Source organism: Rhinopithecus roxellana, chromosome 15 (assembly GCF_007565055.1).
Source record: "Rhinopithecus roxellana isolate Shanxi Qingling chromosome 15, ASM756505v1, whole genome shotgun sequence".
Lineage (NCBI taxonomy): Eukaryota > Metazoa > Chordata > Mammalia > Primates > Cercopithecidae > Rhinopithecus > Rhinopithecus roxellana.
Genome location: NC_044563.1, coordinates 7,311,900 through 7,332,999, shown reverse-complemented (window position 1 = coordinate 7,332,999; position 21,100 = coordinate 7,311,900). Strand labels below are relative to the sequence as shown.

Sequence of the window (21,100 nt, the reverse complement as noted above, 5' to 3'; positions counted from 1 at the left end):
AATGTATAGAAACAAACTGAAAATGTTAATGGTGGTGATCTCATTTCAAGAAAATTTTTTCCTTGATACTTTGTTTTCAGAGTTTTTTATAGTTAAAAATTATACGATATTAATTTCACAATTGAGGGGGGATAGCAAGTATTAGGGTAATATGTAGCTCAGAGGTTGGTGAGTAGGAGGGTGAACAAAAATGCTGAAAGAGGTGGAACATCAGAAAGAAAAGTGTTGTGTTTTTTCTGTTTGTTTAACTAAAGTGTTGCTTAAGGCCAGAACCGTTCACTAAAAAAGGAATTTTTTTCTTTCTTCTTTTCTTCTCTAGACTTAGAACTCAGGCTAATAATATTTAGACTTGTTCATCTATGTTGTTAATTAAATAAGCTTTATGGACTAACTTGGGAACCCGACTTGTTTTATAGTGAATTTTTACATAGTAAAATCCTTTAAAATTTCAAAGAGTTAATTTAGAAGCTGAGTTTTTTGGGGAGTAGATGGGTGGGGAGCATTAACAGTGTTTCTCACTCCCTACCCCTCCACTCCCCAAAAAAGTCAGCTTCTCTTGTTCACTTCTCTGTACCCAGCGGGTAGCATAGGGTCTGGCACACATGGGTACTCAATAAATATTTGTGGAATGAGTAAGTGAATAAATGAATGAATGAACATCTCCCGCAACAGAAGCCCCCAACCCCTGCTTCATGGACATATACACACACATGCTTGCTTTATCCAGTACTTGGTTGCCTTAAGCTGGCTTCAAAATTAGAAAAGTAAGAGCATGCACAGCCCCCTTTCAACCCCCATCATGAGCACTTCACTCCCAGAAACACAATTATCCAGCCTCAGAGGAGAAGTCAGAATCCTGGCCTGATGCAGAACTGAACTGAGTCTTAGCAATTGTTTTGTCCAGGATGGAAGCTAACTTTTATAACTAGTCAGGATACAGCTGTACTTATAATTTACTACTGTTTCTTTCATTCTCCAAGAATTTTAAATACCTGACTTCCTCTCTGGGTATACTTGTGCTAAAATACATTACATTTCTTTTTTTAAAAACTTATCCAGGCCGGGCGCGGTGGCTCATGCCTGTAATCCCAGCACTTTGGGAGGCCGAGACAGGCGGATCACGAGGTCGGGAGATCAAGGCCACCCTGGCTAACGTGGTGAAACCCTGCTCTACTGAAAATACAAAAATTAACCGGGCGAGGTGGCGGGCGCCTGTAGTCCCAGCTACTCGGGAGGCGGAGGCAGGAGAATGGCGTGAACCCGGGAGGCGGAGCTTGTAGTGAGTGGAGATCGCACCACTGCACTCCAGCCTGGGCAACAAAGTGAGACTCCGTCTCAAAAAAAACAAAAACAAAAAAAACTTATCCAACACTTATTTGATGATGGTCTTCTGTGGGCCAGGCACTGATGGATCTTGGATATGTAGTGCTCAACAGAAGAGGCATGGTTCCCATCTCAAAGAGCTTACAGTTAGTAAAATGAAAACAGTGATTTCTGCCACTCACAGACATGAACAGTTGACAAGGAGAATGGGTTGTTTGCGGATTAAATATTAGAGCTGTTCTACTGAGCAAAGCCCTCTTTCCCCAGTGATTTATTTCCTCAACTGCAAAATAAAACTGTCTCATATAGATGGGTAGGCAGAGTTTTTTTAACTGTTCTTTTCCTTACAGGTAAACTTTAATGAGCCCTTGTCCATGCTTCAGCGCCTTACTGAAGATCTGGAATACCATGAGCTGTTAGACCGAGCTGCAAAATGTGAGAATTCTCTAGAACAGCTCTGTTATGTTGCAGCTTTCACCGTGTCCTCCTACTCCACTACTGTCTTCCGCACCAGTAAGCCATTCAACCCACTGCTTGGAGAGACCTTTGAGTTGGACCGATTAGAGGAGAATGGGTACCGATCACTCTGTGAGCAGGTAAAGGAGCCTCAGGACCATAACGCATTTCCTTTCTGAAGAAAGAGATAATTTTTTGGTTAATCCCCTAGGTCTTAATGTTTGCAGAAATTCTAGTCCCTGTCATCCCAGCTTTTATTTTTTTTCTTCAGAACTTCAGCATTGGAGACACTGGAGGTTCTGGGATTCACCTACTGTTGTGGGTGTAAAAACATCAAGTGTGAATTTTGGGTGTTTCTCACCAATTTATAGGCAGTATCTTTTTCTTCTCCTTTCCGCCTTCTTAATTTGAACCTGATTTCTTCAAGGTGAGTCATCATCCCCCTGCTGCTGCGCACCATGCTGAGTCCAAAAATGGCTGGACATTGCGTCAGGAAATCAAAATCACCAGCAAGTTTCGAGGCAAATACCTCTCCATTATGCCCCTCGGTAAGGTTCCCATCTTTGTCAGAATTAATGCTCCTGGAATGAAAGGTTTTCTGGCACGATGGAGGAGGACACTGGCTCAAGAGTCAGGAGACAGGAGGTCTGATTCAGGCACTGACCCTCACTGACTGGCTTTGGGCAGGTATTTAACTTTTCAGCTATCAAATGAGTGTGGAGGCTAGAAACTCTTTAAGGACCCATCTAGTCCTAAATTCTTTATCCTCTTAGCTATATTTAATGCATCTCACCTAAGCACTATTTAGAACACAAAATCTAGCATGCATTTTTTTAAAAAATTCTGTCTCTGGCCGGGCACGGTGGCTCAAGCCTGTAATCCCAGCACTTTGGGAGGCCGAGACGGGCGGATCATGAGGTCAGGAGATCGAGACCATCCTGGCTAACATGGTGAAACCCCGTCTCTACTAAAAACTACAAAAAAAAAAAAAAACTAGCCGGGCGACGTGGCGGCGCCTGTAGTCCCAGCTACCCGGGAGGCTGAGGCAGGAGAATGGCGTGAACCCGGGAGGCGGAGCTTGCAGTGAGCTGAGATCCGGCCACAGCACTCCAGCCTGGGTGACAGAGCGAGACTCCGTCTCCAAAAAAAAAAAAAAAAAAAAAAAATTCTGTCTCTTAACTGGTGGTGTTTTTCTCCTTTATCTAGCAATCAGGTTCTCTCTGTAAATCAGAACTCATGATTGCAAGGTTAGGTTTCTCAGCTTAATCCCTCCGCTTTCTCCTCTCCTTCCTCCCTTTTCTCTTCCTCTACCTGATGGGTTGGGTATCAATTATGTAATGGCTGAATTCTAAGTCAGTGAAACTTTATTTTAAAAAGATCTTACTTGGGGCTGGGCACAGTGGCTCACACCTGTAATCCTAGCACTTTGGGAGGCCAAGGTGGGCAGATTGTCTGAGCTCTGGACCAGCCTGGGCAACATGGTGAAACCCCCTCTTTACTAAGAATACAAAAAAATTAGCTGTGGTGGTACACGGCTGTTGTCTCAGCTACTCGGAGGCTGAGGCACAAGAATTGCTTAAACCCGGAGGCAGAGGTTGCAGTGAGCCGAGATTGCGCTATTGCACTCCAGTCTGGGCTACAGAATGAAACTCTATCTCAAAAACAAAGAAAGAAAGAAAAAAACCCCCAAAAAACAAAAACTCTTATTGGATTACAAGTTAATTTTGTGTCAGAATCAGTCCTGGGAATGGAATCCTAATATACAATGTTAGAGATCCTATACCTTAGAAGAAATCCAATTATTAAAAAAGTGTAGTAGAGCTTCTCAATGCTTTCTTGAACTTCTCAATGCTTTCTTAAACCGTGTTTGGCCAAGTGTGTACTGAAGAGTAAAAGCTGCTCTACAGAAAGAGATCAAAGCATAAAGCAATTAGAGAAACCAAGTAGCTCCCAAGAGACAGAGCTGACCATGACTCCCTAAGCTGCTGGTGGCTTTCCATTTCCAGGTTCTAGTCTTTCACGAAGCATAGCTACAATTCTTAAGTATTGCAATATAGACTGCTTCTTTAATGAATTCACCTTTGCTCAGAAACACAAATGCAGCAAACATAGTGCAAACTAGAAATTAGCCAGAAAAAAATTCATAAATGTTTTGTAACATATGTAAAGGGAGAAAAGAAATTGCAGTGTTCCTTCTAATTTCATGGTTAATATGCAGAAGATCCCTAAATGAAAAAGGAGACTAAGTGATACATCAGTCTTGATCTTTACCAAGGAACTTTAAAAAGCTTCTACATGCTTAATTGTCTTTGCAGCTAACAATTTCATAAGTATTAGCTTAAGAGTAGTAAATGCCTGGGATGTTACCATCTTATTTGCAGAATTAGGGTGTCAGTGGCCATATTGCAATGTGACGTTTTGCCATAGAGAAGAGTTTCAGAGGCCCCTTGAGGATCTCTAAAGGGATGAATTATATTTCATTCCATGGATGGTTAGGTACAGTCAGCTGTCCATACCTGGGTATTCTGCATTCATGGATACTGAGAGTACTGGGGGCCAGGCGTGGTGGCTCATGCCTGTAATCCCAGCACTTTGGGAGGCCAAGGCAGGCGGATCACCTGAGGTTAGGAGTTCAAGGCCAGTCTGGCCAACATGGTGAAACCCCGTCTCTACTAAAAATACAAAAATTAGCCAGGTGTGGTGTCGGGTGCCTGTAATCCCAGCTACTCGAGAGGCTGAGGCAGGAGAATTGCTTGAACCCAGGAGGCGGAGGTTGCAGTAAGCTGAGATTGTGCCATTTCACTCTAGCCTGGGTGACAAGAGCAGAACTCCCTCTCAGGGAAAAAAAAAAAAAAAAAAGCCTGTAATCCCAGCACTTTGGGAGGCCAAGATGGGCGGATCACAAGGTCAGGAGATCAAGACCATCCTGGCTAACACGGTGAAACCCCATCTCTACTAAAAACTACAAAAAAGTAGCCAGGTGAGGTGGTGGGCCCCTGTAGTCCCAGCTACTCGGGAGGCTGAGGCAGGAGAATGGCATAAACCCGGGAGGCAGAGCTTGCAGTGAGCTGAGATCTGGCCACTGCACTGCAGCCTGGGTGACAGAGCGAGACTCCGTCTCAAAAAAAAAAAAAAATGAAAAAAAGAAAAAATACTGGTGGGAAAGAAATAATAAAAAATAATGATACAAAAAAAGACCAAAAAAAAACCTATTTATGTAGCATTTATATTGTATTATGTATTATAAGGAATCTAAGTATACGAGGGAGAGGATATGTGTAGGTTACATGCAGATACTCTGCACCATTTTATATGAGTGACTTGACCAAATTGTGGTATCTGCAGGGTGTTCTGTAACCAATCCCTCACGAATACCAAGGGAAGAGGATTCATCTAAAAGATAACAATAAACTTAACTAATGAAATATTGTACATTTTCTCTATAATTTGACTAATCTAGATTTCTTTGAGGAATGAATACATGAACATGGTATAGATGGTGGATCTAATTTTTTTTCTAAGTTTTAGTAATTTGTTAAGGATCTAATTTTTTAATGTTAAAACATTTCTCTTATCCTAGAGAAACTTCATTTTAAAAATAAATTAATTAAATAGGAAAACAAAATTAATTAAAAGAAAACAATTTGATAGTATTTACATTCCTATGGTTATTTAAGATTTGGATCACCAGGATCCTGTTAAATTCCTCCGCATATCAGCTGCTTAACTGAGTACCTGCCATGGGGCGGGCATGGTTCTCAGTGTTTGGAAAGTGTAAGTGAACAAAACAAAAATCCCGGTCTTCATGGGGAGATTGAAGAAAGGATTGACTTTGTGATAGGAAGCTGAATATAGAAATCTAAAGAATGGAATTTCTAGATACCTGCCCTGGGGATGGCTGTATTTAACACTTTTAGGCTCAATGGCTTGGAAGGCGAATCATGCAGTGAAATTTTTACATTTGCCATGGCACTCAGTTCTCAGAGAGAAAATTATTGTTAAACCAGTAGATATAACTAAAGAAAAATTTATGGACAAGGTTGTGAGTGAGTGAACAGATGGATGACTGGCAGTTTAATACACTGCTCCGGTGTGTTCAGCATAAAGTAATGCATCTCGGGAAAAGTAGTTCAAACTTTCATGTTAATAATTGAAGTAGCATTTGTTGAGTGTTCATTATGGGTCAGCCATTGATAGTAGTGCTTTATATGTATTAATTCATTCAGGCCCAACAATAATTCCATGAGATAGACACCTTTATTGCCATTTTTTAAACAAAGAAAACTAGGTATAGATAGGTTAGGTTGTCAGGGTCAGCTTAATCAGCTAGTATGGGATCTGAGTTGAGGCAATCTGGCTTCAGGGACCACTGTCTTTATCACTAGGCTGTACTGAAAAGGAGAGACTACAAGCCATCAGTTACAATTACAGTGCAAAAAGGACACTGAAGACATCAGCCCAATATTCTCACGGAGGTCTGACAAGATAAGACAGTTTTAAGGTTATTTGGTAGCAGGACAACTTTGTACAAAATTATGGTTCTGTTAACTCCACTGTGAAAAAGTCAGCCAGGACTGAAGAAAATCTAATACAGACCAATGAAAGTGCCTAAAGATACTTGGAGGCAGTGGCAATGAGTTTGAGTTTCCCTATAAAATAGGCTAAAAAGATTAGAACCCTTGACATTTGGAAAAAAGAATGCTTCTAGAAAACATAACTGAAGTTTCCAAATAAGGCTATTGTAAGGGGCAAATATGAATTTCTTTTTTTTTTTTTTTTTTTTGAGACTGAGTCTTGCTGTGTCACCCAGGCTAGAGTGCAATGGCGCAGTCTTGGCTCACTGCAACCTCACTGGGTTCAAGCGATTCTCCTGCCTCAGCCTCCTGAGTAGCTGGAATTACAGGTGCCCACCACCGTGCCCGGCTAATTTTTGTATTTTTGGTAGAGATGGCCCATGTTGGCCAGGCTGGTCTCAAACTCCTGACCTCATGATCTACCCACCTCGGCCTCCCAAAGTGCTGGGATTACAGCCGTGAGCTACCATGCCCAGTGCAAATAAGAATTTCTTCATCAAGTTCTAGGATATAGAAATTCGCTGATATGCTTGAAGTTTAAAAAGGTGCATTTATTTTTATTTATGGATTTTTTTTTTCTCTTTTTTTTTTTGAGACAAAGGCTCACTGTGTCGCCCAGGCTGGAGTGCAGTGGTGCAATCTCTGCTTGTTGCAACCTCCGCCTCCCAGGCTCAGGCGATTCTCCTGCCTCAGCCTCCCAAGTAGCTGGGATTACAGCTGTCCACCACCATACCCAGCTAATTTTTGTATTTTTAGTAGAAACTGGGTTCCACAATGTTGGCCAGGCTGGTTGGTCTCGAACTTCTGATCTCAAGTGATCCACCTGCCTTGGCCCCCCAAAATGCTGGGATTACAGGCATGAGGCACCACCATGCCCGACCAAAAAGATAGATTTAATTAAGACTCTTGGCCCAGATGCAGTGGCTCACGCCTGTAATCCCAACACTTTGGGAGGCCAAGGCAGGAGGATCACTTGGGCCCAAGAGTCTGATAGCAGCCTGGGCAACATAGGGAGACCCCCATCTCTACAAAAAAAAAAAAAAAGAATGATTGCTTTGACAGTCTTTTCCTTTCAGCATTTTGCTTATATCATCCCATTGCCTTCTGGCCTCTATGACTTATTTTTCTTGTCCTTTTTCCAGTTTTTTTATTTCATATTTTTTATTTTTATTACTTTATTTTTTTCAGACAGAGTCTTGCTCTGTCTCCCAGACTGGAGTGCAGTGGTATGATCTTGGTTCACTGCAACCTCCCGCTCCTGGGTTCAACTGATTATCCTGCCTCAGCCTTCTGACTAGCTGGGACTACAGGCGTGCACCACCACAACTGGCTAACTTGTATTTTTAGTAGAGATGGGATTTCACCATGTTGGCCTGGCTGGTCTTGAACTACTCACCTCAAGTGATCCACCTGCTTCGGCCTCCCAGAGTGCTGGATTACAGGCATGAGCCACTGTGCCTGGTCTCTAATTTTTTAATTGTAAAATACACGTAACATAAAATTTAGCACCTTACCAATTCTTAAGTGTAGTGGTCAGTGGTATTACATACATAATGTTGTGCAACCATCACCACCCTCCATCTCCAAAACTCTTAATCTTGTAAAATGGGAACTCTATATACATTACAAAATAATTTTTTTTTTTTTTTTTTTTTTTTTTTTTTGAGATGGAGTCTCGCTCTGTCGCCCAGGCTGGAGTGCAGTGGCGCCATCTCGGCTCACTGCAAGTTCCGCCTCCTGCGTTCATGCCATTCTCCTGCCTCAGCCTCCTGAGTAGCTGGAACTACAGGCAACCCACCACCATGCCCCGCTAATTTTTTGTACTTTTAGTGGAGATGGGGTTTCACCGTGGTCTCGATCTCCTGACCTCGTGATCCACCCACCTCCACCTCCCAAAGTGCGGGGATTACAGGCGTGAGCCGCCATACCCAGCCTCCTTTGCCCATTGTTGACTTGAGTTCTTTAGTGTCAGGGAATGCTGGCCTCATAGAATGAGATGGTAGAGGAGGAGGTGTTGGTTAAGAGATTTAGGCCGGGTGCAGTGGATCGTGCCTGTAATCCTAGTATTTTGGGAGGCTGAGGTGGGAGGATCGCCTGAGCCCAGAAGCTCAAGACCAGTTTAGGCAACATAGTGGGACCCTGTCTCTACAAAAAATGAAAAACTTTAGCTGGGCGTTGTGGCATATGCCTGTAGTCCCAGCTACTTGGGAGACTGAGGAGGGAGGATCGCTTGAGCCCAGGAGGTCAAGGTTGCAGTGAACTATGATTGCACCATTGCATTCCAGTCTGGGTGACAAAGCAAGATCCTGTCTCAAAAAAAAAAAAAAAAAAAAAAAAAAAAAAACATTGTGTGTGTGGTGGCTCACGCCTGTAATCCCAGCTCTTTGGGAGGCCGAGGTGGGCGGATCACGAGTTCAGTAGTTTGAGACCAGCCTGGCCAATATGGTGAAACCCTGTCTCTACTAAAAATACAAAAATTAGCTGGGCGTGGTGGTGGGCTCCTGTAACTCCAGCCACTCGGGAGGCTGAGGCAGGATTGTTTGAACCCGGAAGGTGGAGGTTGCAGTGAGCTGAGACTGCACCACTGCACTCCAGTCTGGGTGACAAAGCAAAACTCCATCTGGAAAACAAAAGAAAAAGAAAAAGAAACCCAGAGATTTAGAATATGTTTAGGTGGAGCAAATATTTCGAATGTGTTTGTGAAGATTAAATGAAATAATGCATGAGGAGGCAATAGCACGGCGCCTAGTACACAGCAAGTGTTCTCAGTGAGTTGCTGTTATTATCATTAATGTCATAGCCTTCATTGTTGTTATCCTTATCTGCCAAGGCAGGGCTACTTTAATTTTTTGTATAAGAAACATGTCTAAACCACAACTGGTGAGTTATTTTTATTAGTGGTTACAGAGAGAACTTAGGGTTATACTTTTACTGGAATCGACTTTTTAATTTTTATTTTTATTTTATTTTATTTTATTTTATTTTTTTGAGATGGAGTCTCACTCTGTTGCCCAGGCTGGAGTGCAGTGGCGCGGTCTCGGCTCACTGCAAGCTCCGCCTCCTGGGTTCACGCCATTCTCCTGCCTCAGCCTCCCATATTTTTATTTTTTATTTTTGAGACAGTGACTCACTCTGTCGTCCAGGCTGGAGTGCAGTGATGTGATCTTGGCTCACTGCAACCTTTGCCTCCTGGGTTCAAGTGATTCTCCCACCCTCAGCCTCCCGAGTAGCTGGGATTACAGGCACACACCACCACACCCAGCTAATTTTTTGTATTTTTAGTAGAGATGGGGTTTCACCATGTTGGCCAGGCTGGTCTTGAACACCTGACGTCAAGTGATCTGCCCACTTTGGCCTTCCAAAGTGCTGGGATTATAGAGGTGAGCCATCCCACCTGGCCTGGAATTGACTATTATTAACTATCTTTTTAAATTTTTGATTATTTTGAACCCTCAGTTATCTATCCTGTGAAACCACTGATTTTGTTATTCATTGGAGATTGACTCATAGGAACAGGAGTCAGCTATATGTTTCAAGCATTTTATTAGGCAAATAAACAGACATTTACTGCACAATAGGACGGATTATCCCGAGTTTACAGATGATAAAACCAAGGCCCTTGAAACATTCATAGTGCAATACTGTAATGCAATTCTGACACTAACCACCCAGAGTTCCCGCGGATTCCCTAAGTTAAGGGCATAGTACCCAACAAGATTGCCCTTGCTTCAGATGCCAGCAACAAGTTGGAGGCCCTAGGCCACCTGCACTTCTGATAACTGGCTGTAAGTTCAGGAGTTCCCACAACTACCTCAGGTTTGATAATTCATTAGAATGACTCAGAACTCAGGAAAGTGCTCTAGTTATCATTACCGTTTTATTATTCAGGGTACAAATCAGGGCCAGCCAAACGAAGGGACCCATAGGGTGAGGTCTGGGAGGGTCCTGAACACAGAACTTTGTGTCCTGTCACCATGGAATCAGAGCACATCACCCTCTTGGCACACTGATATATTCATCAACCAGGAAACTCCACTGAGCTTTGGTGTCCAGAGATTTTAGTAGGGCTTCATTATTTAGGTTTGATTGCAGGATTTAATTCAATATCCAGATCCTCTTTCATCACCGGAGGTCAGGAAGTTAACCCAGTATCAGGTGACTCAAAACCCTGTCTCTAATCACATGGTGGAGCCTGGCTTGTTCTCATCCTAAGTTATTAGCATTAGCTCTCTGGGGCCCACCATGAGTCACCTCATTAGTATAAATTGTCAAGGTCCACCATAAATAACAGAGATACTCCTGTCACTTGGGAAATTATAAGGGTTTTATTCTTCATTATATAACAGAGGGTCATACATCTAATGAGGACTAGAGCCAGGATTTAATCCAGTTCTGTCTGATTTCAAAGCCCCAGCTCTATCCACTATTCCATTTTTACAATTAAGGGGCCTTAAATAAGTGGTTTGTTTAAGGTCACACAGCTAGTAACTAACAATAGAGCCCGGTCCCAGTACAGACTACCAATGTGTGCTCCTTCCATAATGCAATTACTTCCACGATGCATGTTGGGGCACATTTGACTTGTTTCTGTGAATTTTGCGGTTGTGTTATAGAACACAGCGCCCTGGCTGAGGTATATCAGTTGCCAGGGTTTGTCATCATGTAGTTATGTTTTATTCATAGATTGTTAAAAGTCAAGTGAGAAAAATTCAGTCAATACTTCCAGCATTTAAGAAAGTATAAGTCATTTTTATTGTTTTATTTCTAAAAGTAATAAATATCAATAGAAAGAAATTAATCCATTACTGTTTTGAGGCTGCATGATGCTATTTTTCTGACATTTGGCTTAATTTGGATACCTCTTTCTGCTTCCAGGTACCATTCATTGTATTTTCCATGCAACTGGGCACCACTACACTTGGAAGAAAGTTACCACAAACTGTACACAACATTATTGTGGGCAAGTTGTGGATAGATCAGGTGAGGAAAGGTACCTAAAGTGCGTGTGAAGTTTAAAAGAATACCTCTTTAGATATATTTCTGCAGTATTTAGGACATGTGAACTGGTCCCAGAATGTTCCTACCGATTCATCAGTTTCTCCTAAGGAATTTCTCTCAGGCAGTAACCCTACCTCTACCTCCCCAAGTTTCTGTACCACAAATTATTGTTTATAAAGGACCAAATTATAACATTCATCAGTGACTATTCTGCTAGGACTGTGTTGGGTGCTACGACAGGGAGAGAAAACAAACGTGGCCCCAACTCTTAATTCTTTCATTATTCATCAAATATTTATTGCCAGGCAGTATGCTAGGTCCTGGGGATACAAAGTCTGATGAGATGTCCCTCAAGAAGTTATTGTATCATTAGAGATATATGACCAATGTGTAGGTTGGAAAGTATGCAGCAACATACACTAATATAAAAGATGCCCTACGATAGTATCTGATTAATTGTCAGTTTGCTCTTAAGACAATGGTTGCAGTAAATTTAGAAAAGAGGGAATACTGTCTTCTGCGCAGTCAGGAAAGGCCTCACAGTAGATATGGGAATTAAGCTGAATCTTAAAGTGTGGTTTGGGATTCAGAAGATTGAAAGGAAGGGAAAATGGGCCCGGCATGTTGGCTCATGCCTGTAATCCCAACATCTTGGGAGGCCAAACTGGGAGGATCACTTAAGCACAGGAGTTTGAGACTAGCCTGGGCAACATAGTGAGACCTTGTCTCTACAAAAAATTTTTTTAAAAAAAAGAAGAAAAGAGGGAAAATGAAATGAGTCAAGTATAGAAAGACCCACCATATGTAATTTGAAATTGTGAGTAGAGTATTTTGATTTAAGCAGAAGAGTTCATGAAGGGTACTAGTGAGGGATTGGTTTGGAAAGGTAAATTATCATGTGAATTTCAGTATATGTGCTGAAGGTCAAATCATGCCATCTAACATGTGAGATACAATTCAAAACACGTGGTCACTTGGTCTTGATCTCACCCTGGAAAAGCAAGGTTACATAGGGATTCTATAGCATGCCCAAGGCTAGCTAAAATCGGAATCTTAAACAAGGGATTACTAGAATGTAAGATTGAAAAGTAAAGAATTATGAACCATGGATTTGGCAGACATTGAATTTATCCAGTCTTAATAAAACTGAATTTTTTCATTTTACAGTCTGGTGAAATTGATATTGTGAATCACAAGACAGGAGACAAGTGTAATCTTAAATTCGTTCCTTATAGCTACTTCTCTCGGGATGTAGCAAGAAAGGTAAGGGGAGTTTAAATTACATCACTTAGCATGCATCTCTTAGAAAGCATACTCCTTTAGGACTGGGATGTATATACACGTGGGGAGGTGTGGGGGGTGTGTACATTATATATAGTGTATGTGTACATATAGTGATTCAAAAAAAGTACAGGTGAAAGGCTGGGCACGGTGGCTCACAGCTGTAATCCCAGCACTTTGGGAGGCTGAGGCGGGCAGATCGCGTGAGGTCAAGAATTTGAGTCCAGCCTGGCCAACATGGTGAAACCTTGTCTCTACTAAAAATACAAAAATTAGCTGGGTGTGGTGGCACGTGCCTGTATCCCAGCTACTCGGGAGGCTGAGGCAGGAGTATCACTTGAACCTGGGAGGCAGAGGCTGCAGTGAGTCTCGCACCATTACACTCCAGCCTGGGCGACAGAGTAAGACTCTGTCTCAAAAAAAAAAAAAAGGAAAAGAAAAAGAAAAAAAAGGTAGAGGTGAAGGAGAAAGTCAGCAAGAAATACTATATCGTATTACTAAAACAATTCCTTCTCTTTTCTGGGAATGACAATAAGTGAGGAAGTGAAAGTGTCAAGAGCAATGAGAAATTGAAAATGGGAAACACAGCCGAGGCAGGCGGATCACCTGAGGTCAGGAGTTCAAAACCAGCCTGACCAGCATGGAGAAACCCTATCTCTACAAAAAATACAAAATTAGCCGGGCATGGTGGCACATGCCTGAAATCCCAGCCACTTGGGAGGCTGAAGCGGGAGAATTGCTTGAACCGGTGAGGTGGAGGTTGCAGTGAGCCTATCACACCATTGCCCTCCAGCCTGGGCAAAAGAGAGAAACGCCATCTCAAAAAAAGAAGAAGAAGAAAAGAGAAAAAGAGAAAGTAAATGGGAAAGCACAGAGGAAGGACTAATAAAAGATTTCAGGAAGAAGGGATTTGATCCCTGAGAAGTTTGAGAAGTTTAATGGGGAGTTGTGTGATACCACCATAATGATTTGTGTCATGAGTTTCTGTGGGAGACTGAAGAATAGCTGGGGATTTCAATCTGTTTATGGGTCCCTATGAATTTCTGGAGAGAAGAAAATATAATTCTGAGTACCAGTCAGATGCTTTTTCTGCATGTATCTTTGATACAAAACTCCCTGGGAAGGGTAATGAGGGGAGGGGACAGAGAGCAAGGAGGAAGTGGGGATAGTTAATGGGTACAAAAAAATAGAATAAAGTCTAGTATTTGCTGGCACAACAGGGTGACTGCAGTCAAAAATAATTGTACATTTTAAAATAACAAAGAGTATAAAATAAAAATAAAAAGTTTACCAAAAATCCCCATATGACAAAAAATGGTAATGAAATCCCCAAGTCATGGCTCAGTTATTTCAAGTAGCAGAAAAAAAATACAACAAAATAATTTGAGGCCAGGCATGGTGGCTCATGCCTATAATCCTAACACTTTGGGAGGCAGAAATAAGAGGATTGCTTGAGCCAAGGAGTTCAAGACCTGCCTGGGCAACATAGCAAGACCCTTTTTCTAAAAAAAAAATTAAAGAATTAGCCAGATGTGGTGGCACATGCCTGTAGTCCTAGCTAGTCGAGTGGCTGAGGTGAGAGATCACTTGAGCCCTAGAGTTGGAGGCCACAGTGAGCTATGATTGCATCAGTGTACTCCAGCCTGGGCAGTAGAGCAAGATCCCATCTCTAATAATAATAATAATTTGGATGACTCCCTGGTGTTTGTTATAACAGGATCTAACCAGTATTTATCCTAGGACTTCCAGTATAGTCAGGTAAGCTAATTCACAATGAATTCTATATAGCCAAGCCCTGTTCTCCACCCTTGCAGGTGACAGGGGAAGTGACAGATCCATCAGGAAAAGTCCACTTTGCCCTTCTGGGGACATGGGATGAGAAAATGGAATGTTTCAAAGTACAGCCAGTCATTGGGGAAAATGGGGGTGATGCTCGACAGAGAGGCCATGAAGCAGAGGATAGCAGGGTCATGCTGTGGAAAAGGAATCCTTTACCGTGAGTATCAGTATACATGCTGCCCAGATACCACTTTGCCCTTGACTGTGGAGCAATATCGAAGGCATTTCTGCCTGCCCTCTCACTTAATTATGTGAGGAATTGAGCAAGGGAAATTGAGACCTTTGGAGAGATTAATAGAAGGTTGTCATTGTGTGATTTGACTTGCAGGATATGCTTATTTCAAACCAAACTACATCTGACAAAAAATACTTTGTGCTGTGGTCCTTTGGATTGTGATTCAGAAGGATATTTTTCTACTGTTTAGAGCAAAACTGTTCAAAAGTGGCTAGAGGAGGAAGGTGCCTACCACCTGTTAACAGTTTAGCCTAAAGGCCCATCAGCAGCCAGGTGCGGTGGCTCACACCTGTAATCCCAGCACTTTGGGAGGCCAGGGCAGGTGAATCCCTTGTGATTAGGAGTTCAAGACCAGCCTGGCCAATATGGCGAAACACTGTCTCTACTAAAAATACAGAAATTAGCTACATATGATGGTGCGCACCCATAATCCCAGCTACTTGAGAGGCTGAGGCATGAGGATGACTTGAGCCCAGAAGTGTGAGGTTGCAGTGAGCTGAGATCATGCCACTGCACTGCAGCCTAGGTGACAGAGTGAGACTGTCTAAATAAATAAATAATAAAAAGAGAAAAAAGCCTAGCAGAAAAGAACGATCCCTGAGACAATGTGCAGGACTTTGGAAACAAGATGGAGGTCACTTATTTCCTGTCATCAAATCTAATAAAGTCAATTTGTAGTGATAGCCAAGATTATCCCAGAGAGAGGTTAAAAGAAAACTAAGGAAACAGGAGTGAGGAATTTTCATTCAGTAGAATGTTTCCTTCTTTCTATTGAATGTAGATAATTTCAGCTGGGCGCCACACAACACCAGAAGACTGTGGAACTGAGTGATGCCGGGGAGGAGATGGGGAGTGATCTCTCCTTTAGTTAGGGCAACGTGACATGGTCCTAGATCCTTTTCACAGACCCTGTTTTTGTAGAACAGCCTTGGTGATGTGGCCTTGGCAGTGTACTTAGTTGTTGTTGCTCCTTAAATAGGGTCTGGGCTCTGGGATTACCATTTCTTTTTCTTATCTTCTACTTTTAGGAAGAATGCAGAAAACATGTATTACTTCTCAGAGCTTGCTCTGACTCTCAATGCTTGGGAAAGTGGCACTGCCCCCACAGACAGCCGGTTACGACCTGACCAGAGACTGATGGAAAATGGGCGCTGGGATGAAGCAAATGCGGAGAAGCAGCGCCTGGAGGAAAAACAAAGACTTTCCAGAAAGAAGAGAGAAGCAGAAGCTATGAAAGCCACAGAGGATGGTAATGAACTTCCCTTCTACTCTTCTTTCTTGATGCATAGAGAATGCCAGCACTAATTTTTTTCTTTCCTCTCTTTTCCTTTTAGGCACACCATATGATCCCTATAAGGCACTGTGGTTTGAGCGGAAGAAGGACCCTGTTACCAAGGAGTTAACCCATATTTATAGGGGAGAATACTGGGAGTGTAAAGAAAAACAGGACTGGAGCTCATGCCCGGACATTTTCTGAAATGGCAGTAACAAAAAAGAGGAGCATCTAATGGAGAAGAGGACAGAGGATGTGTGGGAAAGCTAGCAGTTGTGACTCTCTTGCCAAGTGCTTTCCTCAAGTTTGTCTCTCTTGACCAATCATTTTTTCCAAATCAATCACCAGAAGGAGACATCAGTGGTGGTGATTGGCTGGTTGCCTTAGCTGATTGAAACTGAAATCGACATATGAGATACTAGGTCTGTAAGGGAGAGGTTTAGTGGCTGAAGGTTAGTGTATTCCACATCCACAAAGTCAAGTATTCTGGGCTCTTCTTTCTCCCTCTGCCCCCGTTTAAGATGATGTCACTTACCTCCCCTTGTAGTATCCTGCTCAGCCAAGATCTGCGTAAGATTATGATTCAGGGGCATTTGGTGCTGTTCAAAGCAAGAACCGAATTTAGAAGTTCCCTTAAAAAGAAACATGTAAGACTTAACCAATGGAGGCATCGTGAATGGTTGCAGTGGAGCTTAGGTATAACATCATCAATGTGTTCACACATGGGGTCGGTTTAATGGAGTGTCCACGCGGAGATAACTGCGATATTGGAACACCTGTGAGAGAGATTGTTGTATAGGGCTGGAATATTCAGAGTTACATTCTTGGAAGTTTCTGTTTTTACTTGCATCGAACACCCCTCTGTTGTTCTCCATCATCTTTAGTAGCAACTGGAGACCACTTTGGTGGTTGGTAAGAGGGGTGCATTCTCCTCACAAAGGGGTTTTATGGACTTTCTCTGGCGGAGAACTTCTGAGAACACAGGCAGGATGGGAAAAGACTACTAGTCACTTTTGCTTTCCCAGCCCCCCTCAGTGCCATCCTTCATTGTCTTTCTGGCTTCTCTTCTTTCTCCTGGCACAGTACCATTTTGGGTCTTTGCCCCAGTGTGGAGCAAAACATTGCCTGTCCCATTCTGATATACTTCAGAATTTGAGAGGAGAAGTTAATCTGAAACAAAAGTTTTCACCATCTCTCAAGCCCCAAGGACTGGAGCCACCTCTGGAATAATGTGTTAAATATCTGTATATTATATATATGTAGAGAAAAATCTAATTTTTTGGTTTGATTTTCTTCCCATTAAGAATCTTGTTTTTTGATATCCCTTGTCTCCCTGAGACTCTCTCTCGGACACGTGTTGATGTGGATGGCACTCCTCTGCTCTCCATTTTTTATGGGCAGAGAGAATTCAAACCTGAGTAGGATCATGTCTGGCAGTTACTAAACAGGGACTTGTCCATGGTTTGTATCATGGGGTGCCTACTGCTGTCTAAACTCTGCTCTCCTAATTAGCTGACTCTTGAAAATGAAATCCTAACCTCTTTCCTGCCTCTTTTCTTTCTCTTTTTAGGAAGAGTATGGGTAGAAAGTCCGGAGGGCAACTTCCAGTTTAATTCTGCTCTGTCCGGCACATGGGCTTAAACCCCAAAAGAACTTTCTTCCTAGTATGTGGGGCTTAAAGCACTGTCGTGTGGGGTGGATCAGATAATTGCTCCTGTGGGGCCCTGGCTTCCTTCTCTGTTTGTTCTGTATTTGTTTTCGTTGTCTTGTTGAGAAATATCCCTGTGCAACCCCACCCTTGGTTGAGGATCACAAATTGAGGTGCCTTCCTTGTATGCTTTTTGTTAGTATTTTTTGTTTTGTTCCTTAACTGCTGAGCCTCAGCCAGCGTGGGTCCTGGGGGAAAATATCATCCAAAGGAAGCCATCCCTGCGAGAAATTGGTTTTACTGGGTAAAGTAGTACTTTTATTCCTTCCCTTATCCCTTCCTTCCTAGTTGTGATAAACATTGGAGAGGAGTGACTTTGACTGCTGGGGGAATTTCCTCCTAAGAAACCTTATTCCCAAAATAAGCCAGGGGTTATGTCAAGGCTTCTTTCAAGGAGGCTCATAAAAGCAGTGACCTCATCTGGGGCTTTGGATAGAGTGAGAATTCCCCAACTAAATTGGACTTCTCTGCTTTATTCCCCCTTCCTTCACCATCTGCACTACATTTCTGGCTTGATCCCCAATCAGATTCCCGCTAATGGAAGAAGTTTAGAATCTTTCAGGTGGAATAAAGTCACATGAAAACAAAACACAAACTATATATATTTCAGTTTTTTTGCCTTATTGCTTTTTTCCAAAAAAAAAACTACTAAATTAAATAATTTTTTTAAAGTCATATTGTTTGTCTGATTCACTTCTGCTGCTAGGCAGGAAGTGGTGCTGGGGAGGGGAAGGAGAACTGGTCCAATGGTAATTTGTTCTGCTCGAGAATCTGAGATCCCAGAAGCCCTGTCTTCATTGAGAAATGGAAAGAAAAGCTGTTCACCACCACTCTGGAGGGCCGTGAGCAGAGGAGTCGTTTTAACAGCCCCTGCTGCTTCAATTGACAGTCAACATCCCACCTTGGTACAGGGGAATAGTTTTTAGTGTTTTTGATATTGGGCCTGCTTCACTTCAAAAAAATAAAAATTTTCCCTATAAATTGAATTTATCTTGTCCATTTAGATTCTCAGATTGTTGGCTGTTTTATGTAGGAATTCAAATTCTGTTTTTTTGTTTGAGACAGGGTCTCACTCTGTCGCCCAGGCTGGAGGGCAGTGTCATGACAGCTCACTGTAACATCTGCCTCCTGTGCTCAAGTGATTCTTTCCACCTCAGCTCCCCAAGTAGCTGGGACCACAGGTGCATGCCACCAGAGCCAGATAATTTTTGAATTTTTAGTAGAGACAGGGTTTTGCCATGTTGCCCAGGCTGGTCTTGAATTCCTGAGTTCAAAGCAATCCACCAGCCTCTGCCTCCCAAAGTGCTGGGATTACAGGTGTGAGCCACTGCACTTGGCCTCAAATTCTGTTTTTGAAACAAGCAATTGAGTTTTGATTTGAAGACCTTTGAGAAAAAATACATGATAGTGAACATGTTTGTACAAGTTTCACTGGAAAGTTCAGGTTCAGGAGCGGATAGGCAAAGTAACCTATGGTCCTGGCGGGGGCTCAGATCACAGCAAGCGGCAATTCCTGCCCCGTGGGAGGGATCCTCACATTTGCTGAGCATCTTCTACTACATGTACGGGGCTGAAATAGGAACTCTGACCATGCTCTGGCTTACGCATGAATCATTTTAAGAGGAAATGTTTGCAAATCATTTTGGAATGATGAAGGAAACCTAATTTAAATTCACTCATGGTCAGTAGCTGGTCAGTTAGTCAGCAGTGTTGGGAATTCAAAGCTGAGTTGGGTTGTGATCTCTACAGCCTGTGCTCTGGAAGAAACTCTGGGTTGGAAGGCAGCTGATAAAGCACTTTCCTCCTAGATTGTATCACATAAAGGCATAAATGCACATTCCATTTCCAGAAGCTAATTAATGTCAATAGCACACCATTTCTTTTTTCCCTTTTTTTTCCTTTTTCCTTTTTTTTTTTTTTGAGATGGAGTCTCGCACTGTCACCCAGGCTGGAGTACGATGGTGTGATCTCAGCTCACTGCAACCTTCACCTCCCAGGTTCTAGTGATTATCCTGCCTCAGCCTCCTGAGTAGCTGGGATTACAGGCACCCGCCACCACGCCCAGCTAATTTTTTGTATTTTTAGTAGAGATGGCATGTCACCATGTTGGCCAGGCTGGTCTCGAACTCCTGACCTTGTGATTCACCCGCCTCAGCCTCCCAAAGTGCTGGGATTACAGGCGTGAGCCACCGTGCCCAGCAGCACCATTTCTTTTAAGGCTCTACATGAAGAAAGGAGCATCCCTGCAATTCAGCCTACAGGCTCCTTGATTGATCAAGGCCCTCATGTCTACAAAGTTGGCTCTGATGTCAGGGATGATTTTCTAGCCTGGTTCTTAGGAAGGCCACCTAAGTTCAAGTCATTTGCCTGATTCCCATTGGCTGGATTTGATACTAAGTTTCAGCGAAGGTTTTTTTTTTTTCTGGCAAGCTAAGGAACCACTGCAGTAGACCCCTGACATTTGTGAGAGCTGCATCCTGCAATCTTGAATACTACCATGGCATACAATGTCCTGCATTAGGGACAATCAAATGTAGCTGAAACATTTAACGATCCCTCATTGAATCCTTTATTATTTTTACTGTTTAAGAGATGGAGGTCTCGGCCGGGGCGCGGTGCTCAAGCTGTAATTCCCAGCAACGGTTGGGAGGCGAGGCGGGCAGATCACGATGTCGGAGAAGCGATACATCCTGGCTAATAAGGTGAAACCCCCGATCTCCCACGAATCAAAAAATTAGCCGGGCGAGATGGCGGCGCCTGTAGTCCCAGCTACTCGGGAGGCTGAGGCAGGAGAATGGAGTGGACCCGGGAGGCGGAGCTTGCGGTGAGCTGAGATCCGGCCACTGCACTCCAGCCTGGGCGACAGAGCGAGACTCCGTCTCAAAAAAAAAAAAAAAAAAAAAAAAAAAAAAAAAAAAAGATTGCTAAAGAATGAGTTGGTCCTGAGATATGCCTAGAGATTTTTATTTTTTTTATTTTTATTTATTATTTTTTTTTTTTGAGACGGAGTCTTGCTCTGCCTCCCAGGCTGGAGTGCAGTGGCCGGCTCTCAGCTCACTGCAAGCTCCGCCTCCCGGGTTCACGCCATTCTCCTGTCTCAGCCTCCCGAGTAGCTGGGACTACAGGCGCCCGCCTCGTCGCCCGGCTAGTTTTTTGTATTTTTTAGTAGAGACGGGGTTTCACCGTATTAGCCAGGATGGTCTCGATCTCCTGACCTCGTGATCCGCCCGTCTCGGCCTCCCAAAGTGCTGGGATTACAGGCTTGAGCCACCGCGCCTGGCTGAATTTTTTTTTTTTTTTTTTTGAGGAGATTTTTAAATTAATTAAATTCCACATTTACTCCAGCCTGTTATGTGACATACATTGGGGATACAAATAGCAAGAAAGAGCATAAACAGGCAATTGCAATCCAG

At 42.9% G+C, this 21,100-nt stretch overlaps 1 protein-coding gene across 1 annotated transcript in view; it reads left to right on the top strand.

The window, feature by feature from the left end:
- The window catches only part of OSBP (oxysterol binding protein), a 38,641-nt gene extending 21,341 nt beyond the window's left edge, over positions 1 to 17,300 (top strand). Inside the window, 8 exon segments of the mRNA XM_010385007.2 lie at positions 1,674 to 1,919; positions 2,207 to 2,327; positions 11,229 to 11,290; positions 11,292 to 11,333; positions 12,519 to 12,614; positions 14,447 to 14,628; positions 15,735 to 15,955; positions 16,041 to 17,300. Coding sequence (XP_010383309.1) covers positions 1,674 to 1,919; positions 2,207 to 2,327; positions 11,229 to 11,290; positions 11,292 to 11,333; positions 12,519 to 12,614; positions 14,447 to 14,628; positions 15,735 to 15,955; positions 16,041 to 16,183 — 1,113 coding nt within the window. The 3' untranslated portion in view covers positions 16,184 to 17,300.
- The last annotated feature ends 3,800 nt before the right edge of the window (positions 17,301 to 21,100 follow it).